The sequence below is a fragment of the Melospiza melodia genome, chromosome 23, assembly GCF_035770615.1.
Source record: "Melospiza melodia melodia isolate bMelMel2 chromosome 23, bMelMel2.pri, whole genome shotgun sequence".
NCBI classification, from domain to species: domain Eukaryota; kingdom Metazoa; phylum Chordata; class Aves; order Passeriformes; family Passerellidae; genus Melospiza; species Melospiza melodia.
This window is the reverse complement of record NC_086216.1, coordinates 11801965-11826428: the sequence shown is the minus strand read 5'-3', so window position 1 is coordinate 11826428 and position 24464 is coordinate 11801965. Positions and strand designations below refer to the sequence as shown.

General features: G+C 62.3%; 4 protein-coding genes across 6 annotated transcripts; 2 read left to right on the top strand and 2 right to left on the bottom strand.

Annotated features, from left to right (window-relative positions):
• Positions 1 to 127: 127 nt before the first annotated feature.
• LOC134428521 (interleukin-36 receptor antagonist protein-like) lies at positions 128 to 4727 on the bottom strand. The gene is made up of 5 exons (XM_063175285.1): positions 4654 to 4727; positions 4401 to 4510; positions 2899 to 3054; positions 2191 to 2315; positions 128 to 394 (listed from the first exon to the last, which is right to left on the bottom strand). Exons 1-5 carry the CDS (start codon positions 4680 to 4682, stop codon positions 203 to 205), a joined length of 612 nt encoding a protein of 203 aa, XP_063031355.1. The 5' UTR covers positions 4683 to 4727; the 3' UTR covers positions 128 to 202.
• A 1032-nt stretch (positions 4728 to 5759) lies between these two features.
• LOC134428421 (interleukin-1 receptor antagonist protein-like) lies at positions 5760 to 8517 on the bottom strand. The gene is made up of 5 exons (XM_063175138.1): positions 8245 to 8517; positions 7644 to 7939; positions 7458 to 7546; positions 7238 to 7368; positions 5760 to 6592 (listed from the first exon to the last, which is right to left on the bottom strand). Exons 1-5 carry the CDS (start codon positions 8515 to 8517, stop codon positions 6380 to 6382), a joined length of 1002 nt encoding a protein of 333 aa, XP_063031208.1. The 3' UTR covers positions 5760 to 6379.
• Positions 8518 to 8521: 4 nt separating this feature from the next.
• LOC134428520 (transmembrane emp24 domain-containing protein 4) lies at positions 8522 to 11998 on the top strand. 2 transcript variants are annotated; one of them, XM_063175283.1, is made up of 5 exons: positions 8522 to 8698; positions 8903 to 9003; positions 9297 to 9422; positions 10045 to 10191; positions 10768 to 10950. In XM_063175283.1, the coding sequence occupies exons 1-5, from the start codon at positions 8554 to 8556 to the stop codon at positions 10933 to 10935; spliced, it is 687 nt and encodes a 228-aa protein (XP_063031353.1). In that variant the 5' UTR covers positions 8522 to 8553; the 3' UTR covers positions 10936 to 10950. The 2 variants fall into 2 exon arrangements, with proteins under 2 accessions (XP_063031353.1, XP_063031354.1); XM_063175284.1 differs by lacking the exon at positions 10768 to 10950 and adding an exon at positions 11382 to 11998 and having other exon boundaries at positions 8524 to 8698.
• Positions 11999 to 12219: 221 nt separating this feature from the next.
• On the top strand, positions 12220 to 24322 carry LOC134428440 (probable ATP-dependent RNA helicase DDX56). 2 transcript variants are annotated; one of them, XM_063175160.1, is made up of 14 exons: positions 12220 to 12309; positions 12696 to 12857; positions 14307 to 14467; positions 15569 to 15739; positions 16784 to 16874; positions 17973 to 18217; positions 19010 to 19123; positions 19890 to 20063; positions 20345 to 20439; positions 20521 to 20594; positions 21088 to 21177; positions 21998 to 22103; positions 23015 to 23103; positions 24188 to 24322. In XM_063175160.1, the coding sequence occupies exons 1-14, from the start codon at positions 12247 to 12249 to the stop codon at positions 24266 to 24268; spliced, it is 1716 nt and encodes a 571-aa protein (XP_063031230.1). In that variant the 5' UTR covers positions 12220 to 12246; the 3' UTR covers positions 24269 to 24322. The 2 variants fall into 2 exon arrangements, with proteins under 2 accessions (XP_063031230.1, XP_063031231.1); XM_063175161.1 differs by lacking the exons at positions 21088 to 21177; positions 21998 to 22103; positions 23015 to 23103; positions 24188 to 24322 and adding an exon at positions 20827 to 20892.
• The last annotated feature ends 142 nt before the right edge of the window (positions 24323 to 24464 follow it).

The window sequence follows — 24464 nt, the reverse complement described above, 5'->3', positions numbered from 1 at the left end:
CCCCATGATGGATGTCCCCAGATGCAGAAGGCGGTGGTGGCACCATGGATGTCCCCAGTCCCAGGGATGTCCCCGGGTGTCACTTGCGGTGCAGGTAGAAGGCGGTGGTGGCACCAGGGATGTCCCCGTGATGGATGTCCCCAGATGCAGAAGGCGGTGGTGGCACCATGGATGTCCCCAGCCCCAGGGATGTCCCCAGGTGTCACTTGCGGCGCAGGTAGAAGGCCGTGGCGCCCGGGGCCAGGCCCAGCGGCTCCTCCGGGGCCGTGCTGAGGAAGAGCCCGGGGAAGGCGGCGGCCTCGAAGGTGTGCGTGGAGCCCCCGAAGGTCTTGTAGAAGGTGAAGGGCAGGGCCCTGTCCTTGTCCCCCGAGAACAGGTCCAGCAGCCCCACGTCCTGCCGGGCAGGGGACACAAAATGGTGGCACCAAATGGTGGCAGCAGCGGCGTGGTGGCGCCACCTCGGGGAACGACCATCTGCAGGTGGCACCACCACGAGGAACCCACACAGACCCAGTCTCCAGGTAACCCCATGTCCAGGTGACATCACCTCGAGGAACATCCATCTGCAGGTGGCACCATCTCCAGGTGACCCCATGTCCAGGTGTCCCCATCCCCAGGTGACATCACCTGAATGAACAACCATCTACAGGTGGCACCACCTCGAGGAACCCACATAGACCCAATCTCCAGGTAACCCCATGTCCAGGTGACCCCATCTCCAGGTGTTCCCATCCCCAGGTGATCCCTTCTCAAGGAACATCCATCTGCAGGTGGTATCATCTCCAGGTGTTCCCATCCCCAGGTGACCCCAAATCCAGGTGACATCACCTCAAGGGAGACCCATCTGCAGGTGGCACCATCTCCAGGGGACCTCATGTCCAGGTGTCCCCACCCCCAGGTGACTCCACCTCGAGGAGCCCACACTGATCTCACCTCCAGGTGGCCCCACATCAAGGAACCCCCATCTCCAGATGACAACATCAGGACCACACCCCCAGGTGACCACACCCCCAGGTGATGCCATCATCACCCCGCCCTGGGGAATCCCCACTTCCTGGTGACCCCGCCTCCAGGTTGGCATCGCTTTGGGGTGACGCCACTCCCGGGTGCCCCACCTCGGGCTGACCTAGCCTTGGGTGCCCACCACACCTCGGGATGGCCCTTCCCAGGATGTCCATCTTGGGTTCTCCACCTTGGGCAGACCCACCTTGGGCTGAGCCATCAAAATCTGAGCACCCATTGGTTTGACCACGGCATCCCAGAATTCCCACTTCCTGGTCAAACCAGCACATTGTCCCAACCACCCCTGGATGTCCCCACCTTGATTGACTCAACTTGGGTTGACCTACCTTGAGTGACCCACCTTGGATTGACCCAAACTGAGCTGACCCACCTTGGGTTGTCCACCTCGGATTGACCCATCTTTGTGTTCCAGCCACCTCTGGATGTCCCCACCTTGATTGCTCCACCTTGGATTGACCACCTTGCATTGACCAACCTTGAGTTGACCAACCTTGAGTTGTCCGCCTTGACTGACCCACCTGGACTGACCCAACTTTGGGCCTCAACCACCTCTGGATGTCCCCACCTTGAGTTGACCCACCTGGATTGACCCAATGTGAGTTGACCCACCTTGAGTGACCCACCTTGGGTTGCCCACCTGCGTTGACCCAATTTGAGTTGACCCAACTTGGATTGACCCAAAGTAGCTTGACCTATCTCAAGCTGACCTACCTTGAGTTGATTCAACTTGAGCTGACCCACCTTGGGTTGCCCACCTTGCGTTGCCCCACCTGGACTGACCCAATTTGAGTTGACCCACCTTGATTGACCCACCTTGGGTTGATCCACCTTGGTTGCCCTACCTTGAGTTGACCAACCTTGGTCTGTCCACCTCGGATTGACCCATTTTTGTGTCCCAACCATCTCTGGATGTCCCCACCTTGGGTTTCCCACCTTGATTGGCTCACCTTGAGTTGACCCATCTTGGATTGACCCAACTTGTGTTGACCAACCTCGGGTTGCCCACCTTGCGTTGCCCAGCTTGCCTTGACCCATCTTGAGCTGTCCCACCTTGGCCTGCGCCACCTTTGTGTCCCCACTGCCCCACATTGAGTCACCCCGTGTCACCCCCAGCCCCTGTGCCACCCCCGTGTCCCCTGTGCCACCCCCGTGCCACCCCCGTGTCACCTCCAGGCTCAGCCGGGGCTCGGGGCCGGTGCCACAGGACAGGGCGCGGGTGCCACCGCGGATGCCCACGATGAGGGGAGTGCGCCGGCGCTCCAGGTGCCGGTTGGGGACAACGCTGATGGGCTCTGTGGGACGTGGGGTGTCACCCATGGAGTGTCACCCTTGTCCCCCCCAGGGTGTCACCCACAGATTGTCACCCATGGATTGTAACCCCTGTCCCTACAGAGGGACACCACAGATTGTCACCGCTGTCCTTCCAGAGGGACACCCATGAATTGTCACCCATTGGCAGTGTCGCCCATGCAGTGCCACCCCTGTCCACCCCCCCCAGGGTGTCACCCATGGATTGTCACCCACGGATTGTCACCCCTGCAGTGTCACCGCTGTCCCCAGGTGTCACCCGTGGATTGTCACCCATTGGTAGTGTCACCGCTGTCCCCAGGGTGTCACCCATGGATTGTCACCCACAGATTGTCACCCCCCGGGTGTCACCCATGAATTGTCACCCCCCGGGTGTCACCCACCTTCCAGGGCGGCGTTGGCCCCCTGCAGGCTGGTGGCCCCCAGAGGGACACCCATGGATTGTCACCCATTGGCAGTGTCACCCATGGATTGTCACCCCTGCCCGCCCCCCGGGTGTCACCCCTGCGGTGTCACCGCTGTCCCCAGGTGTCACCCATGGATTGTCACCCCCCGGGTGTCACCCACCTTCCAGGGCGGCGTTGGCCCCCTGCAGGCTGGTGGCCACCAGGTGTCCGTGGCGCAGGCACAGCCCCTGCTGCTCCGTGTCCCGCAGCACGTAGTGGTACGGCTGGGGCTTGGGCTGTGACGCCGGTGTCACCTCCCCGAAGGGCACCGTCACCTCTGGGGACACGGGGACACGGGGACGGACAGGTGGGACACAGGGACAGCGGGATGGACAGGTAAGGACATGGGACACGGGGACACGGGGACAGACAGGTGGGACACGGGGACATGGGGACAGCAGGATGGACAGGTGAGACACAGGGATGGACAGGTAAGGACATAGGACATGGGGACATGGGGACGGACAGGTGGGACGGGGGGATGGACAGGTAAGGACATGGGACACGGGGACACGAGGACAGACAGGTGGGACACAGGGACATGGGGACACAGGGACACCAGGACAGGTGGGACATGGGGACATGGGGACAGACAGGTGGGACAGGGGGATGGACAGGTAAGGACATGGGACACAGGGACACGGGGACGGACAGGTGGGACAGGGGGATGGACAGGTAAGGACATGGGACACGGGGACACGGGGACAGACAGGTGGGACACGGGGACATGGGGACACAGGGACACCAGGACAGGTGGGACATGGGGACATGGGGACAGACAGATGGGACACAGGGACGGACAGGTAAGGACATGGGACATGGGGACAGACAGGTGGGACATGGGGACATGTGGATGGACAGGGGGACATGGGGACATGGGACACGGGGACACAAGGACAGACAGGTGGGACACGGGGACAGCAGGATGGACAGGTGAGACACAGGGATGGACAGGTAAGGACATGGGACATGGGGACATGGGGACGGACAGGTGGGACACGGGACATGGGGACAGACAGGGGGGACATGGGGACAGCGGGATGGACAGGTGGGACACAGGGATGGACAGGTAAGGACATGGGACACGGGGACACGAGGACAGACAGGTGGGACATGGGGACACAGGGACACCAGGACAGGTGGGACATGGGGACATGGGGACAGACAGGTGGGACGGGGGGACGGACAGGTAGGGACATGGGACATGGGGACGGACAGGTGGGGATGTGGGACACGGGCATATGGGACATGGGGACATCACAGGGATGGACAGGTGGACACAAGGACAGGGGGACTGACAGGTGGGGACATGGGAGCGTGGGGACACAGGGATGGACAGGGGGTCATGGGGACACGGGGACATGGGGACACAGGGATGGACAGGGGGACGTGGGGACACGGGACCACCACGAGGACACAGAGGGGACACCCAGAGGATGTGGCACATGAGGACATCACAGGGACACAGGGACAGGGGACGTGGAGACACGGGGACAGGGATGGACACGGGGACAGGGATGGACACGGGGACAGGGACGCGGGGACAGGGATGGACACGGGGACACGGGGACACGGGGACAGGGATGGACACGGGGACAGGGACGCGGGGACACCCGCACCCACCTTTCCCCAGGAAGTCGTCGAACAAGGCCACCATGTCGGGGTCGGTGACGCCCTCGGCCGTGTCCCCGCTGTCCGCCATGACCCCCAGAGGGTGTCCCCGGGGTGTCCTTCTGTGGGGACAGACGGGTCAGGGCAGGTGACACCGGGGAGGTGGCACTGCCGGGGCGCGAGGCAGGGGACAGCGCTGTCCCTACCTTGTCCTCATGATGTCCCTATGCCATCCCCACGCTGTCCCCACGCTGTCCCCGCTCACCTGAGGGCGGCTCTGGATGCGCGTGACATGGCTGGGCCTGCGGAGATGGTGGCACAGGTGGCACAGGTGGCACAGGTGGCACAGGTGGCGCTGCCTGCCAGCAGGATTGTCCCCGAGCGTGTCCCTGTCCCCGGAGCAGCACCTGTGGAAGTGTCACCTCCCGGGATCCTGTCCCGCGTCCTCTGGGCCGTGTCCCCGCGGGTGACAGCGCCTTTATCGAGCCGGGCGGGGCGGGGACAGAGCCCGCCCCGCTAATTGGCAGGGGAGGTGACAGTGACAATGACACCGAGCGATGGTGAAATGCCACCTGCTGCCAGCGTCCCCGGTGCTGCTCACGGCCACCACGGCAGGAATGTCCCCTGTGCCAGGCCTGTCCCCTGTGCCATGGTGCCCTGTGGGTGGCCCCTGTGCCCTGTCCCTGTGGTGCCATCGCCTTGTCACCATTGTCACCATGAGTGTTGTCCCCAGGGTGCTGTTAGCCCTGTCCCCAGTGTCCCATCCCCGTGTCCCTTGTCCCCAAAGCCCTGTGAGCTCTGTCCCCGAGGTGCCACATCCCCAGTCCCCAAGGTCCTGCGTGCCTTGTCCCCATGGTGACCTGTCCCCAAAGTCCCATGTCCCCTGTCTCTATTGTCCCCCACTCCCTGTCCCCACCTTCCCGTGTGCCCTGTGCCCATGGTGACCTGTCCTCCAAATGCCACCATCCCTGTCCCTATCGTCCCCCATTCCCTGTCCCTGTTGTCCCCCATTCCCTGTCCCCACGCCCCGTGTGCCCCCTGTCCCCTGTGTCGCGCTGTCCCCACGCTGTCCCCGCGCTGTCCCCGCCGTGTCCCCCGTGTCGCGTTGTCCCCGTTCCGCCCCGCGGGATCCGGGAAGGGGCCGCGCCACCCCCGCCCGTTGGGGACGTCCCGCCGTGTCCCCATCGCCCGGGTGGCGCAAGAGCGGCCACTCCGCGGCGGTGACACATCCAGCGGGGCCACCAGCCCCGCCCTGCCACCCGTGTGCCACCACCCCTGTGCCACCACCCACACTCGGACACCGCTGCCATCGGCATCTCTTTATTCGCGCACCGGAGCAAGGGAGGATGGCGCTGTCCCCAGGGCGATGTCGCTGTCCCCAGGGGGATGGCACCGCCCCGGAGCAAGGGGGGGTGGCACGGTCCGGGATGGATGTCACCGTCCTGGGGAAGATGTCGCCGAGGAGCGAGGATGTCACCCCCGCTGGGTGAGGATGTCGCCAGGCTGGGGGGCATGCCAGCCTCTCCAGGAAGATGTCACCACCTTGGGAGGAAGGTGTCACCACCCGGGGGGACAGGGAATGGGGGACAGATGCCTGGAGATGCCACCCTCCCCAGGGGGATGTCACTGTCCTGGGGGTGATGCCACCCTCCCCAGGGGGATGTCACCGTCCTGGGGGTGATGCCACCCTCTCCAGGGGGATGTCACCACTCTGGGGGAGATGCCACCCTCCCCAGGGGGATGCCACCGTGCTGAGGGGAATGCCACCCTCCCCAGCGGGATGTCACCCTCCCCAGCGGGATGTCACCACTCTGGGGGAGATGCCGCCCTCCCCAGAGGGATGTCACCGTTCTAGGGGTGATGCCACCCTCCCCAGGAAGATGCCACCACCCTGAGATGAAGATGTCACCGTTCTAGGGGTGATGCCACCCTCCCCGGGAAGATGCCACCGCCCCGGGTCCCCGCTGTCCCCGCGCGGGGCCCGGGGGCGCTCAGCAGAGCTGGAAGTAGAAGTCGAGCAGGTTGGAGGTGACATCGCGGTGGCGACAGAGCGCCAGGGGCTGGTGGCCGCGCGGGGACGTGCACAGGAACCAGCCGGGGTGCGCGGCCGACTCGAAGCGCCACAGCCCGTCCCGGTAGGAGCGGAAGAAGGTGAAGGCGGCGCCGCTGTCACCGGCGCGGGGCAGCTCCCGGATGTCCACGTCCTGCGGCGACAGCGCCGTGTCACCCGCGGGGACAGCGCCCGGGCACCGCGGGCACCGTGTGCCAGCGCCGCGGTGCGGTGTGGGCACTGCCCGTAATGTCCCCATCCCACAGTGTCCCATCCCTGACGTCCCCATGTCCCCATCCCCACAGTCCCAGTGTCCCCATGCCCGCAGTCCCCGTGGTCCCTGTGTCCCCCACCCCCCCCACAACGTCCCATCCCTGAGGTCCCCGTGTCCCCTCCCCAAAACTTTCGTGTCCCCGTCCTCATCACCACCCACACGGTGTGCCCATCTCTTTAGGTGTCCCTATGATGTCCCCGTCCCCTTGGTGTCCCCAGCCCCTTCCCTCCCATGTCCCTGCAGTGTCCCCACCCCGTTGGATCTCCATCTTCTCAATGTCACCATCCCTGGTGTCCCCATCCCCTTGCTGTCCCCGCGCTCTCCCCGCGCTGTCCCCTCGCTGTCCCCACGGTATCCCCGCTCTCCCTACACTGTCCCCGCTGTCCCCGCTGTCCCTGCGTTGTCCCCCCGCTGTCCCCGCTGTCCCCTCGCTGTCCCCCCGCTGTCCCCGCTGTCCCCTCGCTGTCCCTGCGTTGTCCCCCCGCTGTCCCCTCGCTGTCCCCCCGCTGTCCCCGCTGTCCGCACCTGCAGCCGCAGCCGGGGCTCTCCGGCGGGGCCGCGCTCGGTGCGGAGGCAGCGGGAGCCGCTCCGGATCCCCAGGATCACCGGCAGCCGCGCGGGCTCCAGGGCTCGGTTGGGCACCCAGAACACTTTCTCTGCGGGTGGGTGGGTGACACGGGGACCCTCAGCGCGTGTCCCCGCGGCTGTCCCCGCGCGCGTCCCCAAGCGCGTCCCCCCGTGTCACCTTCCAGCGCGGCGTTGGCGCCCTGCAGGTGCCCGGCCACCAGCTGGTCATCGCGCAGGTACAGCGAGCGCTGGTTCACGTCCCACAGCCTGGCGGGCAAAGCGGGGACGGCGGTGCCACCGCTCGGTGCCACCACCCCCGTCCCGTGCCACCCCCGTCCCGTGCCACCCCCGGGCCGTCCCTTACCGGTACTGGAACACCTTGGTCTGCAGCGCGGGCGCGTGGCAGAGGGCGAAGCCTTCGGCCTCTGCGCGGAGGAAGAGGAGGGCGAGGCTGAGGGCGGCCACGCGGAGCCCCCCGCGCCCCCTGCCCGCGCCCCCCGAGCCTCGGGGACCCCTCCCGGTGGCACCGGCCGTGCCGGGCGCTCCGCGTCCCCTCCGGGCCGCGCGCGGGGTCCCCGGGCAGCGCTCACCCATGGGACCCCCGGTTCTGCTGGGACACCGGCTCCGGTGCGACCGCGGCTCCGGTGCGACCCCCGGTTCCTGTAGGACCCCCGGTTCCGCTGGGGCCCCGGCTGCTCTGGGACCCCCGGCTCCTGTGACGCCCCTGCCTCCGCTGTGACACCCCCGGCTCCGGTGCTACCCCCGGTTCCAGTGGGACCCCCGGCTCCGGGCGCTGCGGGCGGCGGAGAGGAAGGGAGGAAGGAAGGAAGAAAGTTGCCGGTGTTGCCACACTGCTGAGAAGGGCGCGCCCCGCCCCCGCCATTGCTCAGCACCCCCGCGGGGTGACAAACGAGGGGACACATGGCGAGGGAGGGAAGGTGACAGCGTGACACGCGTGGGGACACCGCGACCCCCGCGATGGCTGTGGCGGGGATCGAACTTGCGATCTTAGCAGTGCGAGAGCGGCGCCCTCCCCGCTGCGCCACCGCGGCGGAGAGCGCGCATGCGCGCTGCGGGAGCTGCGGGAAGCACACGGGTGGCGTGGGGAGCCCTGAGTGGCCGTGGGTGTTGCGCATGCGCAGAGCGAGACACGGCGGTGAGGGCCACACTGCGCGTGTGCGGAGCCTGCGCTGAGAGTGCGGCGCATGCGAGTTGAGCAGGGTGAGGCGCTGGCGCATGCGCAGAGCGCCCCCGGCGGGCGGGCGGGAGGAATCATGGCGGCGCTGTGGGATGCGATGAGGGCGGCGATGGCCGCGGTGCTGCTGCTGGGCTGGGGCGCGCACGGGCTCTACTTCCACATCGGAGAGACCGAGAAGCGCTGCTTCATCGAGGAGATCCCCGACGAGACCATGGTCATCGGTGCGGGCGGCGGCGGGGAGTACCGGGAATGGCGGGGGGCGTGAGGGGGTAGAGACCACCGGGAATGGCGGGGGGGGAATGGGAGAGACCACCGGGGGGATTGGCGGGGAGCGGGGGGAACCACTGAGGGATTGGCGGGGGGGGAGCGGGAGGAACCACCGGGCACGGGGGTCGGCTCCGAGCCCTGTGCCCGCTCCGTGCCAGGCAATTACCGGACGCAGCTGTGGGACAAACAGTCCGAGTCCTTCCTGCCCTCCACCCCCGGGCTGGGCATGCACGTGGAGGTCAAGGACCCCGACGGAAAGGTGAGGGGAACTTGGGCACCTCGTGGGCACGGGGAGGGGCTCCTGGGCATCCCTTGGGCATCCCTTGGGCATGGGGAGAGGTCTTTGGCGGGGGGCGTTTGGGCAATCCCCAGGCTGTGCCCCAGTGCCCACGGGAGTGACAGTGTCCCCATGGGATGCCAGTGCCATGGCCTGACAGTGTCCCCACGGGATGCCAGTGGCCGTGCCCATGGCCCTGACGCTGTCCCCACGTTGGCACAGGTGGTGCCCATAGCCATGCCCATGGCCCTGACGCTGTTCCCACGTTGGCACAGGTGGTGATGTCGCGGCAGTACGGCTCCGAGGGGCGCTTCACGTTCACGTCGCACACGCCGGGCGAGCACCAGATCTGCCTGCACTCCAACTCCACCCGCATGGCGCTGTTCGCCGGGGGCAAGCTGGTAACCATGCCCTGTGCCAGCCTGGCACAGCCCTGAGACACCCTCAGGGATGGCCCTGGCACAGCCCTGGGGGAGCCCCATGCCCTTCTCATGGCTGTGCCAGCGCTGGTGACAGCCCTGTGCCCTACCCATGGCTGTGCCGTTGATGGTTCCGTTGCTGGTGCCGTGGTTGGAGCCGTGATTGGTGCCATGGTTGGACCATGGTTGATGCCATTACTGGTGCCATGGTTAGTGCCGAGGTTGTTGCTATGATTGATGCCGTGGTTGGTGCCATGGTTGGCGCCATTACATGGCTGGATCCATGGCTGGAGCCATGGTTGGTGCCATGGTTGGCGCCATTACCAATGCCATGTTTGGCATGTTTGGGAGCCGTGGTTGGTGCCGTGATTGGAGCCATGGTTGGTGCCATTACTGGTGCCACGCTGGGACCGTGGTTGTGCCATGGTTGGGAGCCATGGTTGGTGCCATTACTGGTGCCATGGTTGGTTTGAGCCATGGTTGGTGCCATTAGTGGAGTCACGATCGTTGCTGTGGTTGGAACCATGGTTGGTGCCATATTGATGGCATTACTGGTGCCATGGTTGGTGCCAGCCGTGGTGCCAGCCCGTGCCCTGTCCCGCAGCGGGTGCACCTGGACATCCAGGTGGGCGAGCACACCAACAACTACCCCGAGATCGCCGCCAAGGACAAGCTGACGGAGCTGCAGCTCCGCGCGCGCCAGCTGCTCGACCAGGTGGAGCAGATCCAGAAGGAGCAGAACTACCAGAGGGTAGGTGGGCACCTCTCGGGGTCAGACCGCGGGCACCGGGGGCACCAGGGGGGTTTGGGGGTGAATTCATGGATTTTTGGGGTCGGTCCGAAAGGTTTTGGGGTGGATTCATGTAAGGTTTTGGGGTCAGTCTGTGAGGTTTCAGTGTGAGTTTTTTGGGTTTTAGGTGGGTTTCTCAGGGGTTTTGGGGTGGATTTGTGGGGTTTTGGGGTCAGTCTTTGGGGTTTTGGGGTGGATTTGTGGGGTTTTGGGGTCAGTCTTTGGGGTTTTGGGGTGGATTTGTGGGGTTTTGGGGTCAGTCTTTGGGGTTTTGGGGTGAATTTGTGGGGTTGAATCCATGGGGTTTTGGGGTCAATCTGAGGGTTTGGGGTGAATTCATGTGGGGTTTTGGGGGTGAATTTTTGGGGTTGAATTCATGGGTTTTGGGGTCAATCTGAGGGTTTGGGGTGGAATTCACAGGGTTTTGGGGTGGATTTATGGGATTTTGGGGTGAACCTGCAGCTTTGGGGTGGATTTATGGGGTTTTGGTGTGGATTTGTGGGATTTTGGGGTGAATCTTTGGGGTTTTCCCCTCAGTACCGGGAGGAGCGGTTCCCCATGACGAGAGCACCAACCAGCCAATCTGTGGGGTTTTGGGGTAGATTTTTGGGGTTTTGGGGTGAACCTGCAGCTTTGGTGTGGATTTATGGGATTTTGGTGTGGATTTATGGGATTTTGGTGTGGATTTATTGGATTTTGGGGTGAATCTTTGGGGTTTTGCCCTCAGTACCGGGAGGAGAGGTTCTGCATGACGAGAGCACCAACCAGCCAATCTGTGGGGTTTTGGGGTGGATTTATGGGATTTGGTGTGGATTTATGGGGTTTTAGTGTGGATTTATGGGATTTTGGTGTGGATTTATGGGATTTTGGTGTGGATTTGTGGCGTTTTGGTGTGGATTTGTGGGGTTTTGGGGTGAATCTTTGGGGCTTTGCCCTCAGTACCGGGAGGAGAGGTTCTGCATGACGAGAGCACCAACCAGCCAATCTGTGGGGTTTTGGGGTGGATTTATGGGATTTGGTGTGGATTTATGGGGTTTTAGTGTGGATTTATGGGATTTTGGTGTAGATTTATGGGATTTTGGTGTGGATTTATGGGATTTTGGTGTGGATTTGTGGCGTTTTGGGGTGAATCTTTGGGGCTTTGCCCTCAGTACCGGGAGGAGCGGTTCCGCATGACGAGCGAGAGCACCAACCAGCGCGTGCTCTGGTGGTCCATCGCCCAGACCGTCATCCTCATCCTCACCGGCCTCTGGCAGATGCGGCACCTCAAGAGCTTCTTCGAGGCCAAGAAACTCGTCTAGCCCCCCCAAAACCCCCTCGAGGGGTACCCCAAAATCCATTCCAACCTGGGGGCAGCCCGAAACCGACCCCAACCCTAAAAGACAGCCCAAAATCCACCCCCATCCCAGGGTGTGCCCCAAACCTCACCCTCACCTCGGGGAGCACCCCAAAACCAACCCTGATCCCAGAGGGATCCCCAAAACCCACTCCTGACCCTGTAATGGGGGATCCCACCCACCTTGGGGTGCTAGGGACGGTCCCCCAAACCCATCCCACGCACTTTGGGGTGCTGGGGAGGGTCCCTCACTCCCTTCTGGCACCCTAAACCCATCCCAGGTTGCTGGGGAGGGACCCCAAACCCATCCCACCCACCCTGGGGCGCTCCCTGCGGATTTTGGGGTGCCCTGCTTGCCATGGAGGGAGCAGAGAAAGGCGCCACCCCCCAAGGTGTTTTTTTTGGGGGGGAAATAAAGGTTTTTTTGTTCCACCAAGAGTTGTGGGTGCGTTTTGGGGTGGGAAAGGGGGTCGTGGCGCTGCAGGCATTCGGCTGCTGCCCAAACCCGGCCGTTTTCAGCCCCAAAATCGGTGCCGGGGCGGGTTTTGGGGTGTCGGGGCGCTCTCGGTCCTCCACCGCCGGGGGGCGCCCTCAGCCGCCATGGCGGCGCTCTGCGCGCGCGCCGGAAGTGCCGGTGGGCGGGGCCGCCAGACCGGAAGTGCGTGCGCGGCGGGGCCAAGATGGCGGCGGAGATGGAGGCGAAGGGGTTCGAGCACATGGGGCTGGACGGGCGGCTGCTGAGGGTGAGCGCAACGGGGCCGGGGGCGAGTTCGGCGGGGGATAGCGGGGGACTGGGGAGGCAGCGATCGCCGGGGTGCCGGCAGGGGTGAGGGGTCCCTCTGAGGGGAGGGATCGGGGGGAGAAGGGATGGGGACACCGGGGTCGCTCTGGGGACCCTCTGAGGGCGCGGGGACACTGGGATCCCTCTGAGGGGAGGGGACGGCGACATTGGTGTCCCTCTGAGGGGAGGGTACATTGGAATTCCTTCAGGGGCGGGGGGGCGCTGAGAGGACACCGGAGTCTCCTGGGGTGGGAGGGCACTGGAGATTGTCCCCATGGGGAGGGGGTGGCACCGGGACTGTCACCATTGCGGTGTCCCCGAGGTGACACCGAGCTCTGTTGCCCGCAGGCGGTGGCGGAGCTGGGCTGGGCAGTGCCCACGGCCATCCAGGCCCGCGCCATCCCGCTGGCCATGGAGGGCCGCGACCTGCTGGCCCGGGCCAGGACCGGGTCAGGGAAAACGGGAGCGTACGGACTGCCCGTGCTGCACAAGCTGCTGGGGATCAAGGAGGTACTGGGGAAACTGGGGGGAACTGGGAATACTGGGGGGACTGGGGGAACTGGGGGTACTGGGGGAACTGGGGCTGCACAAGCTGCTGGGGATCAAAGAGGTACTGGGGGTACTGGGGGGAACTGGGGATACTGGGAATACTGGGATTGCCCGTGCTGCACAAGCTGCTGGGGATCAAAGAGGTACTGGGGGTACTGGGGGAACTGGGGGGACTGGGGGAACTGGGGCTGCACAAGCTGCTGGGGATCAAAGAGGTACTGGGGGGACTGGGGGAACTGGGGGGAACTGGGGGTACTGGGGGGAACTGGGACTGCCCGTGCTGCACAAACTGCTGGGGATCAAAGAGGTACTGGGGGTACTGGGGATACTGGGGGTACTGGGGGGACTGGGGGGACTGGGGGGAACTGGGAGTGTGGGACTGCCCGTGCTGCACAAACTGCTGGGGATCAAAGAGGTACCGGAGAAACTGGGGGGACTGGGGGGGGCATACTGGGGGAACTGGGAATACTGGGATTGCCCGTGCTGCACAAACTGCTGGGGATCTAAGAGGTACTGGGGAAACTGGGGGGAACTGGGGGTACTGGGGGTACTGGGGATACTGGGGGGAACTGGGGGGAACTGGGGCTGCACAAACTGCTGGGGATCAAAGAGGTACTGGGGGGACTGGGGATACTGGGAGCACTGGGATTGCCTGTGCTGCACAAACTGCTGGGGATTAAAGAGGTACTGGGGGAACTGGGGATACTGGGGGGAACTGGGGATACTGGGGGGAACTGGGGCTGCACAAGCTGCTGGGGATTAAAGAGGTACTGTGGGGAACTGGGGATACTGGGGGTACTGGGGGGAACTGGGGATACTGGGAGTACTGGGATTGCCCGTGCTGCACAAACTGCTGGGGATCAAAGAGGTACTGGGGGGAACTGGGGATACTGGGGGTACTGGGGGAACTGGGGGAACTGGGGCTGCACAAACTGCTGGGGATCAAGGAGGTACTGGGGGAACTGGGGATACTGGGGGGAACTGGGGATACTGGGGGGAACTGGGGATACTGGGGGGAACTGGGACTGCCCGTGCTGCACAAGCTGCTGGGGATCAAAGAGGTACTGGAGGAACTGGAATATTGGGAGGGGCATACTGGGGGTACTGGGAGTACTGGGGTTGCCTGTGCTGCACAAGCTGCTGGGGATCAAAGAGGTACTGGGGGAACTGGGGATGCTGGGGGGAACTGGGGGTACTGGGGGGAACTGGGGATACTGGGATTGCCCGTGCTGCACAAGCTGTTGGACATCAAGGAGGTACTGGGGGTACTGGGAGCACTGGGGATACTGGGCTGTACTGGGGGCACTGAGGGGATGTGAACACTGGGGTGTCCTGGGGGCCCCTGGGGCTGACCCCGTTGTCCCCCCCGCGTGCCCCCAGTGACCCCAGTGTCCCCTCCCGTGTCCCCAGGCGTCCCCGGCCGTGCCGCAGGCCGTGCGGGCGCTGGTGCTGGTGCCCTCTGCGGAGCTGGCACGGCAGGTTGGGCACACCCTGCGCCGCCTGGCCGCCTTCTGCGCCCGCCAGCTGCGCGTGGCCGAGCTCTGCGGCCACTCGGACCTCGCCGAGCAGCGGTCAGCCACCCCCTGAGCCCCCCGGTGTCCCCTGAGCCACCCCGGTGTCCCCTGAGCCACCCCGGTGTCCCCTGAGCCACCCAGTGTCCCCAACCACACCCTGGTGTCCCCTGAGCCACCCCGGTGTCCCCTGAGCCCCCCGGTGTCCCCAGAGCCACCCCGGTGTCCCCAGAGCCACCTGGTGTCCCCAGAGCCACCCCGGTGTCCCCTGACCCACCCCGGTGTCCCCAGAGCCACCCCGGTGTCCCCAGAGCCACCTGGTGTCCCCTGAGCCCCCCGGTGTCCCCTGACCCACCCCGGTGTCCCCTGAGCCACCCGGTGTCCCCTGAGCCCCCCGGTGTCCCCTGACCCACCCCGGTGTCCCCAGAGCCACCCCGGTGTCCCCTGACCCACCCTGCTGTCCCCAGAGCCACCCTGATGTCCCCTGACCCACCCGGTGTCCCCAACCACACCCTGGTGTCCCCTGACCCACCCTGCTGTCCCCAGAGCCACCCCCGTGTCCCCTGAGCCACCCCGGTGTCCCCAACCACACCCTGGTGTCCCCTGAGCCACCCCGGTGTCCCCTGACCCACCCTGGTGTCCCCTGACCCACCTGGTGTCCCCAACCACACCCTGATGTCCCCAGAGCCACCCTGGTGTCCCCTGACCCACCCCGGTGTCCCCAGAGCCACCCCAGTGTCCCCAGAGCCACCCCGGTGTCCCTGACCTGCCCACCGTGTCCCCAGGCTGGTGCACTGTGGTGGGCACACCTGGACGTGTCCTGGCACACCTGGATGGGCACAGCCTGGCCCTGACCCCTCCCTGGGTGTCCCCTGGGTGTCCCTTCAATGTCCCTGGCCCCCGTGACCCCTCTGGGTGTCCCATGAGTGTCCCCTCAGTGTCCCTGACTCCTCTCCAGGTGTCCCCTGGGTGTCCTCTCCATGTCCCTGACTCCTTTCCAGGTGTCCCATGAGTGTCCCCTCAGTGTCCCTGACTCCTCTCCAGGTGTCCCTTCCATGTGCCTGACCTGACCCCTCCCTGAGTGTCCCCTGGCTGTCCCCTCAATGTCCTGGGTGTCCCCTGGGTGTCCCCTGGGTGTCACTGAGCCCCGTGTGTCCCCAGGCCGGTGCTGATGGAGCAGCCCGACATCGTGGTGGGCACGCCGGGCCGCGTCCTGGCACACGTGGCCGGGCACAGCCTGGCACTGCGGCCCTGGCTGGAGCTGCTGGTGCTGGACGAGGCCGATCTGCTGCTGTCCTTCGGCTTCGGGGACGACATCCGCGCCCTGCTCTGGTGGGGACACGCTGGGGACATGGGGGGACACGGGGGGACAGGGAGGGGACACAGAGAAGGACATGGGGGGGACAGGGAGGGGAAACCGAGGGGACATCGGGGAGACGGGGGGGGGACACCCAGAGGACACCGAGGGGACACTGAGGGGACATGGGGGGCACACCAGGGGACACAGGGAAGGACTCAGGGAGACAAGGATGGGACACTGAGGGGACACCCAGAGGACACCGGGGACAGGGAGGGGACATAGAGAAGGACATGGCGGGGACAGAGAGGAGAAACTGAGGGGACATCGGGGGACACACTGGGGACAGGGAGGGGACACCCGGGGGACATAGAGAAGGACATGGGGGGGGACAGCGAGGGGACGTGGGGGGACACAGAGAAGGACATGGGGGGGACAGGGAGGGGAAACCGAGGGGACACCCAGGGGACACCGAGGGGACACTGAGGGGACATGGGGGCACACCAGGGGACAGAGAGAAGGACTCAGGGAGACAAGGATGGGACACTGAGGGGACACCTGGGGGGACAGGGAGGGGATACAGAGAGGGACACAGGGGACAGGGAGGGGATATTGGGGGGACAGGGAGGGGACACCAAGGGGACAACCAGGGGGGACATTGGGGGTGACAATGTGACAATGGGAGGGGACACAGGGAGACGGGGAAGAGACACCCAGGGGTGACACTGGGGGGACAGGAAGGGGGGACAGTGTGGGAGCACAGGGGGCGACGTGGGGACAATGGGAGGGGACACTGAGAGGACAATGGGGGCACACCAGGGGGGACAGGGAGGGGACGCTGAAGGCTTTGGGGTTTGTGAAGTTTTGGGGTTCCCTGAGAGATTTTGGGGGGCGCTGGAGGTTTTGGGATTTCAGGGTGTGCTGAGAATTTGGGGGGCACTGGGATCTTGGGGTCTTGAAGGTTTTTTTGGGGGCACTGAAGGGTTATGGGTGTTCTGAGCAGTTTTGGGGTGTTCTGGGTGGTTTTGGGGTGTTCTGGGTGGTTTTGGGGTGCCCCTGACCCCCCCATGCCCCCCCAGCCACATGCCCAAGATCTACCAGGCCCTGCTGGTGTCGGCCACCCTGAACCCCGAGCTGGAGGCGCTGCAGGAGCTGGTGCTGCACAACCCCGTGAGGAATTTGGGGGGTTTGGGTCATTCTGGGGGGGTCTGGAGTGAGCTCTGGGGGTTCCACACTGAAACACAAATCCCTCGTTTCCCGTTCCTGACCCCAAATCCTGTTCCAGGTGCAGGTTCTGTCCCCAGAGTTGCTCCCAGTGCCCGTTTTGGGATCCTGAGCCCAGATTCCCTGGGCATTCCAGTTCCCCAGTGCCCAGTGTTGGGGTTTGAACCCCAAATCCCATTCCATGTCCATGTCCTGCCCCCCGAGCCCCAACTCCCCGGCAGTTCCCAGTCCCCAGTTTCAGATTTTTAACCCCAAATTCCTGTTCCAGGTGCATGTCCAGCCCCCTGAGCCCCATCTCCCGGGCAGTTCCCAGTGCCCAGTTTGGGATTTGGCAGTTCCCCAGTGCCCAGTTTGGGTTTTTAACCCCAAATCCCCCAATTCCAGGTCCATGTCCTGCTCCCCGAGCCCTGTCTCCCTGGCAGTTATCAATCCCCAATTTCAGGTTTTTAACCCCAAATCCCAATTTTAGGTTCAAGTTCTCCCCCCCGAGCCCCGTCTCCCTGGCAGCTCCCAGCTGCAGCAGTTCCCAGTTCCCAGTTTCAGGTTTTTAACCCCAAATCCTGTTCCAGGTCCATGTCCTGTCCCCCGAGCCCTGTCTCCCTGGCAGTTATCAATCCCCAATTTCAGGATTTTAACCCCAAATCCTGTTCCAGGTCCATGTCCTGCCCCCCGAGCCCTGTCTCCCTGGCAGTTATCAATCCCCAATTTCAGGTTTTTAACCCCAAATCCCAATTTTAGGTTCAAGTTCTCCCCCCCGAACCCCGTCTCCCGGGCATCTCCCAGCTGCAGCAGTTCCCCAGTTCCCAATTTCAGGTTTTTAACCCCAAATCCTGTTTCAGGTCCATGTCCTGCCCCCAGAGCCCTGTGTCCTCAGGCAGCTCCCAGCTGCAGCAGTTCCCAGTTCCCAGTTTCAGGTTTTTAACCCCAAATCTTGTTCCAGGTCCACGTCCTGCCCCCCAAGCCCCATCTCCCCGGCACCTCCCAGCTGCAGCAGTTCCCCAGTGCCCAATTTCAGGATTTTAACCCCAAATCCCCCAATTCCAGGTCCACGTCCTGCCCCCCGAGCCCCGTCTCCCGGGCAGCTCCCAGCTGCAGCAGTTCCAGCTGCGCTGTCCCACGGAGGAGGACAAGTTCCTGCTGCTGGCGGCGCTGCTGAAGCTGCGGCTGCTGCGGGGCCGGGCGCTGCTCTTCGTGGGCAGCCTGGCCCGGGCCTTCAGGGTCAAACTGTTCCTGGAGCAGTTCGGGATCGCCGCCTGCGCCCTCAACCCGCAGCTGCCCGCGCGCTCACGGTGGGTATGGGGGGGTTTGTGGGGTGGGGTTTGTGGGAATTGCCATTTGTGCCCTCAACCCATTGCTGCCCGCCCAGTCGTGGTGGGTATGGGGGGGTTTATGGGGTGGGGTTTGTGGGAATTGCCATTTGTGTCCTCATTGAGTCCTCAACCTGCTCCTGCCTGTGGGATCCTGGTGAGTCCTGGGGGTTGTGTGCGGTGGGGTTTGTGGGAATTCCCATTTGAGTCCTAAATTCCTGGGTTTTTTACCTGATCCCGGCGATTTCTGAGAGGAAAGAATGGGGTGGGATTTATGGGGTGGGGTTTGTGGGAATTCCTGGTTTTGTCCTCAATCTGCAGCTGCCTGTGTGATCCTGGTGAGTCCTGGTGGGTTTGTGGGGTTTGTGGGGTGGGATTTGTGGGAATTGCCATTTGTGCCCTCAACCCGCGGCTGCCTGTGGGATCCCGGTGAGTCCTGAGGGATTTCTGGGGTTTCTGGGGTTTCTGGGAATTGCCATTTGTGTCCTCATTGAGTCCTCAACCCGCTGCTGCCTGTGGGATCCCGGTGAGTCCTGAGGGATTCATGGCATGGGGTTTATGGGAATTGCCATTTGAGTCCTAAATTCCTGAATTTTCACCTGACCCCGGTGATTTCTGAGGGGAGACGGTGGGGTGGGATTTATGGGGTTTATGGGGTGGTGTTTTTTGGAATTTCCATTTGTGCCTTTAATTCCCGTTCGTGTCCCGGGGTGCCCGGTGACGCTGGGATGTCCCGGGTGTCACCGGGATGATGTCCCTGTCCCTGTCCCACAGGTGCCACGTCATTGCCCAGTTCAACCGGGGTCTCTACGATTACATCGTGGCCACCGACGAGGAGGGGCCGGCGGAGCCGCCCCGGCACCGCCCGCGCAGGGCGGGCACGGCCAGGTCAGACTGGGGACATTGGGGTGGCAATGGGGACATTGGGGACATTGGGGACAGCCAGGGCATGGCCAGAGCCCCCCCGGCACCGCCCGCGCAGGGCGGGCACGGCCAGGTCAGATTGGGGACATTGGGGACACTGGGGTGGCACTGGGGACAGCCAGAGCCCCCCAGTGCCGCCTGCGCAGGGCGGGCACAGCCAGGTCAGACTGGGGACATTGGGGACACTGGGGTGGCACTGGGGACACTGGGGACATTGGGGACAGCCAGGGCATGGCCAGAGCCCCCCTGGCACCGCCCGCGCAGGGCAGGCACAGCCAGGTCAGATTGGGGACACTGGGGTGGCTGTGGGGACATTGGGGACAGCAGGGTGGCACTGGGGACAGCCAGGTCAGATTGGGGACATTGGGGACACTGGGGTGGCTGTGGGGACATTGGGGACAGCAGGGTGGCACTGGGGACAGCCAGGTCAGATTGGGGACAGCCAGGACATGGCCAGGTCAGCCTGGGGACAGCAGGGACGCTGGGGACTCTGGGGACAGCCAGGTCGGACTGGAGACAATAGGGACAGCAAGGGGACATTGGGGATAGCCGGGTCAGACTGGGGACATCTTGGGGACACTGGGGATGGCACTGGGGACAGCAGGGACAGTGGGTGGGACTGGAGACTGGGACCCGTGTCCCTGACCCCATTGTGTGGGGAGGAAGGGTGACAGGAAGGGACAGTCCCCGCGGTGTCCCCCTGTCCCTGACTGTCCCCGTGTCCCCCCAGGAAAGGTGACAAGAAGGGTGACAAGCAGGGTGACAAGCAGGGTGACAAGCAGGCGCAGTGTCCCCAGGACCCCGAGTTCGGGGTCTCTCGTGGCATCGATTTCCAGAACGTCGCCGCCGTCATCAACTTCGACGTGCCCAACTCTGTGGAGACCTACATCCACCGTGTGGGCAGGTGTGGCACAGGGCCACCACCACGGGGCCACCAGAGTCACCGTGGTGTCCCCAGGGTGTCCCCGTGGTCCCTGCTGTCCCTGTCCCCACGCTATCCCTGTCCTCAGGGTGTCCCTGTGTCCCTGTCCCCACCGTGTCCCTGTCCCCATGGGTGCCCCCAGGGTGTCCCCGGTGTCCCTGTCCCCATGGTCCCTGTGTCCTGTCCCTGTCCCCACGGTGTCCCTGTCCCCGTGGTCCCTGTGTCCTGTCCCCACGGTGTCCCCACGGTGTCCCTGTCCCCAGGACGGCGCGTGGGGACAGCCCTGGCACGGCGCTGACGCTGGCACTGCCCGACGAGCTGGAGGGGCTGCGGCGCATCGAGGACACGCTGGCAGCAGGTGACACTGGGGACACTGAGGGGGTCTGGGGACGCTGAGGTGACGCTGAGGTGACACTGAGGTGGCCCCGTGTCCCCGCAGAGAACGGGCAGTCCATGCTGCAGCCCTACGAGTTCCGCATGGAGGAGATCGAGACGCTGCGCTACCGCTGCAGGGTGAGGGGACACCGAGGGGACACCGGGGGGACACTGAGGGGACACCAGGGGGACACTGAGGGGACACCAGGGGGACACTGAGGGGACAGGCCTGTCCCCAGTGTCCCGTTAATGTCCCCAATGTCCCCGGGATGCCGTGCGCGCTGTCACCAAGCAGGCCTGTCCCCAATGATGTCATTAATGTCCCCAGTGATGTCATTAATGTCCCCAATGATGTCATTGATGTCCCCAGGACGCCATGCGCGCTGTCACCAAGCAGGCCTGTCCCTCCTGTCCCCAGTGATGTCATTAATGTCCCCAATGTCCCCAGGACGCCATGCGCGCTGTCACCAAGCAGGCCTGTCCCCAATGTCCCCAATGATGTCATTAATGTCCCCAATGTCCCCAATGTCCCCAATGTCCCCAGGACGCCATGCGCGCTGTCACCAAGCAGGCCTGTCCCCAATGTCCCCAATGATGTCATTAATGTCCCCAATGTCCCCAATGTCCCCAGGACGCCATGCGCGCTGTCACCAAGCAGGCCGTGCGCGAGGCGCGGCTGCGGGAGCTGCGCCAGGAGCTGCTCAACTCCGAGAAGCTCAAGGTGAGACCCCCAAAACTGGGGTGAAAACCCCAAAAATTGGGTAAAAAACCCCCCAGAAATTAAAAAAACCCAAAATTGAGATAAAAACCCCAAAATTTGGGTAAAAAAAAAAAACCAAAAAAAGCAAAAATTGGATTAAAAAAAACCCCAAAATTGAGATAAAATTGGGAGTCAAAAAAAAAAAAACAAACCCTAAAATGGGGATAAAAACCTCCTAAATGGGGATAAAAAACCCACGAAAATGAAAATGGAAGCTTGAAAAAAAATAGGATTAAAAGCACCCGAAATGGGGATGTAAAAATAGCCAAAATTGGGATAAAAATCCCTAAAATGGGGATAAAAACCCCCAAATGGGGTTAAAACCTCTGCAATGGGGATAAAAAACCCCAAAATGGGGATAAAAAACCCCACAAAAATTAAGATGGATGCTTTAGAAAATGGGATTCAAAATACCCAAAATTGGGATAAAAAATTCCCCAAAATTGGGATAAAAAAATACACAAAATGTGAATAAAACCCCCAACGTTTGGATTAAAAACCACCAAAATTTGGATAAAACCCCCAAAATTGGTGTAAAACCCCCAAAATTGGGATTAAAAGCCCTAAAATTGGGATTAAAAACCCCAAAATGGGGCTAAAAACCCCAAATCTTTTTGGGATTTCCTCCCCAACCCCTCCATTTTAACCTGATTTTTGCCATTTTAACGCCTCTGGGGGAGGAATTTCCCTGCTGCAATGGACAAATTATTGATTAATTCTTAATTAAGGATGAATGAAGGGCTAATTAAGGGTTAATTAATGGTTAATTAATGAATTCCAGGTGTATTTTGAGGACAATCCCCGGGACCTGCAGGCGCTGAGGCACGACCGGCCCCTGCACCCGGCCAACGTGCAGCCACACATGGGCCACGTGCCCGACTACCTGGGTACCAAAATGGGGCAGAAAAGGGGGAAATTGGGAAAAAACGGGGAAAAATGGGGAAAAAAATTGAAATTTGGGGAAAAAACGGGGCAAAAATGGGGGAAAAATGTGAAATTTTGGGAGAAAAATGGGGAACTGGGAATGGGATCAGCCCCATGTGGGCCACGTGCCTGAGTACCTGGGTACCCAAAAATGGGGCAAAAAAGGGGGAAATTGGGAAAAAATGGGGGAAATTTTGGGAAAAAATGGGGGAAAATTCGAAATTTTGGGAAAAACTGGGTTAAAAAATTGAAATTTTGGGGAAAGAATGGGAAATGGGGAAATGGGAATGGGGTCAGCCCCACATGGGATGTGTGCCCGAATACCTGGGTACCAAAATGGGGCAAAAAAGGGGGAAATTGGGAAAAAAGGGGGAAAAATGGGGAAAAATATTGAAATTTGGGGAAAAAACGGGGCAAAAATGGGGAAAAAATGTGAAATTTTGGGAGAAAAATGGGGAAGTGGGAATGGGATCAGCCCCACCTGGGCCACGTGCCTGAGTACCTGGGTACCCAAAAATGGGGCAAAAAAGGGGGAAATTGGGGAAAAATGGGGGAAATTTTGGGAAAAAATGGGGGAAAATTCGAAATTTTGGGAAAAACTGGGTTAAAAAATTGAAATTTTGGGGAAAGAATGGGAAATGGGGAACTGGGAATGGGGTCAGCCCCACATGGGATGTGTGCCCGAATACCTGGGTACCAAAATGGGGCAGAAAAGGGGATGGGGGGAAAAATGGGGGGGAAATTTGAAAATTTGTGGGAGAAAAAGGGAGAAATTGGGGAAATTAGGGTTTGGGGGTGGTTTTGGGGTAGGAATTGGGGTGACTGGGATTGAGGGGTGGTTTTGGGGTGCACTGACCCCCTTGGTGCCCCCCAGTGCCCCCCAGTCTCCGCGGCATTGCCGACCCCAACCCCAAAAAGAGGAAATGTCCCCGCGGGGCCGGGGCCCGGCGAGGGGGGAAGAAGGTGAGGGACCCCAAATTCCTAAAAAATCCCCCAAATTCCCCCCCAAAATCCCTACAAAATCCCCCAAATTCCCTCCCAAAGTCCCCCAGATTCCCTCCCCAAATTCCCCCCCAAAATCTCCCAAATTCCATCCTCAAATCCCCCAGATTCCCCCCCAAAATCCCCCAAATCCCCTCCCCAAATTCCCCCCGACCAAAATCCTCCAAAATCTCCCAAATCCCCACCCCCAAAATCCTCAAATTCCCCTCGACCAAAATCCCCCAAATCCCCACCCCAAAATCCCCCCCAAAAATTCCCCAAATTCCCCCCGACCAAAATCCTCAAATTCCCCCCCAAAATCCCTGAAATTTCCCCAAATTCCCCCCCAAAATCCCCCAAATTCCCTCCCTAAAATCCCCCAAATTCCCCCCACTAAAATTCCCGAAATCCCCCAAATTCCCTCCCCAAATTCTCCCCAAATCCCCCAAAGCCCCTGAACCCCAAAATCCCCCCAGAAGCCCCAAATTCCCCCCCTTGCAGTTTCCCCCCAAATCCCCCATAAAACCTCCCCCAAATCCCCCCAAACCCCCCAAATTTACCTAAATCCCCCCAAATCCCCCAAATCCCCCCAAATCCCCCCTAAATCCCCCCTAAATCCCCCAAATCCCCCCTAAATCCCCCCCAAATCCCCCAAATCCCCCCAAATCCCCCCTAAATCCCCCAAACCCCTCCAAATCCCCCCCAAATCCCCCCCAAATCCCCCCCAAATCCCCTAAATCCCCCAAATCCCCCTTAAATCCCCCAATTCCCCCCCTAAATCCCCCCCAAATCCCCCCAAATCCCCCCTAAATCCCCCCCAAATCCCCCCTAAATTTCCTAAATCCCCCCCAAACCCCCTCCAAATCCCCCCCAAATCCCCCAAATCCCCCCTAAATGCCCCCCAAATCCCCCCAAATCCCCCAAATCCCCCCAAATCCCCCCAAACTCCCCCAAATCCCCCTTAAATCCCCCTTAAATCCCCCAATTCCCCCCCTAAATCCCCCCCAAATCCCCCCTAAATCCCCCAAACCCCCCAAATCCCCCCTCATTCCCCGTTTCTCCCCAGCCCCGCGGCTCCGGGAATCCCCTGCAGAGCTTCAGATTCACCCGGCGAGGGAACAAACGGGGGGCAACGGGCACCCCCTGAGCCTGGCACCCCCTGGGCACCCCCTGAGCCTGGCACCCCCTGAGAGCCTGGCACCCGCTGGGCACACCCTGGGCACCCCCTGAGAGCCTGGCACCCGCTGGGCACACCCTGGGCACCCCCTGAGAGCCTGGCACCCGCTGGGCACCCCCTGAGCCTGGCACCCCCTGGGCACCCCCTGAGAGCCTGGCACCCGCTG

Excerpts from the sequence above, each read along its gene's own strand:
- LOC134428421 (XM_063175138.1), bottom strand. The coding sequence starts at position 8,517 with ATGCGCCAGCGCCTCACCCTGCTCAACTCGCATGCGCCGCACTCTCAG. Across the intron at positions 7,940-8,244 it reads CAGCCATCGCGGGGGTCGCG|GAACCGGGGGTCGCACCGGA; the intron begins GTGTCCCCACGC and ends GGGGTCCTACAG. Across the intron at positions 7,369-7,457 it reads CGCCAACGCCGCGCTGGAAG|AGAAAGTGTTCTGGGTGCCC; the intron begins GTGACACGGGGG and ends ACCCACCCGCAG.
- LOC134428440 (XM_063175160.1), top strand. The coding sequence starts at position 12,247 with ATGGCGGCGGAGATGGAGGCGAAGGGGTTCGAGCACATGGGGCTGGAC. Across the intron at positions 12,858-14,306 it reads AGCTGCTGGGGATCAAGGAG|GCGTCCCCGGCCGTGCCGCA; the intron begins GTACTGGGGAAA and ends CCGTGTCCCCAG. Across the intron at positions 18,218-19,009 it reads CAGCTGCCCGCGCGCTCACG|GTGCCACGTCATTGCCCAGT; the intron begins GTGGGTATGGGG and ends CCTGTCCCACAG.
- LOC134428521 (XM_063175285.1), bottom strand. The coding sequence starts at position 4,682 with ATGTCACGCGCATCCAGAGCCGCCCTCAG. Across the intron at positions 4,511-4,653 it reads GCATCCAGAGCCGCCCTCAG|AAGGACACCCCGGGGACACC; the intron begins GTGAGCGGGGAC and ends CTGTCCCCACAG. Across the intron at positions 2,316-2,898 it reads GGCCAACGCCGCCCTGGAAG|AGCCCATCAGCGTTGTCCCC; the intron begins GTGGGTGACACC and ends CACGTCCCACAG.
- LOC134428520 (XM_063175283.1), top strand. The coding sequence starts at position 8,554 with ATGGCGGCGCTGTGGGATGCGATGAGGGCGGCGATGGCCGCGGTGCTG. Across the intron at positions 8,699-8,902 it reads CGACGAGACCATGGTCATCG|GCAATTACCGGACGCAGCTG; the intron begins GTGCGGGCGGCG and ends GCTCCGTGCCAG. Across the intron at positions 10,192-10,767 it reads AGGAGCAGAACTACCAGAGG|TACCGGGAGGAGCGGTTCCC; the intron begins GTAGGTGGGCAC and ends TTTTCCCCTCAG.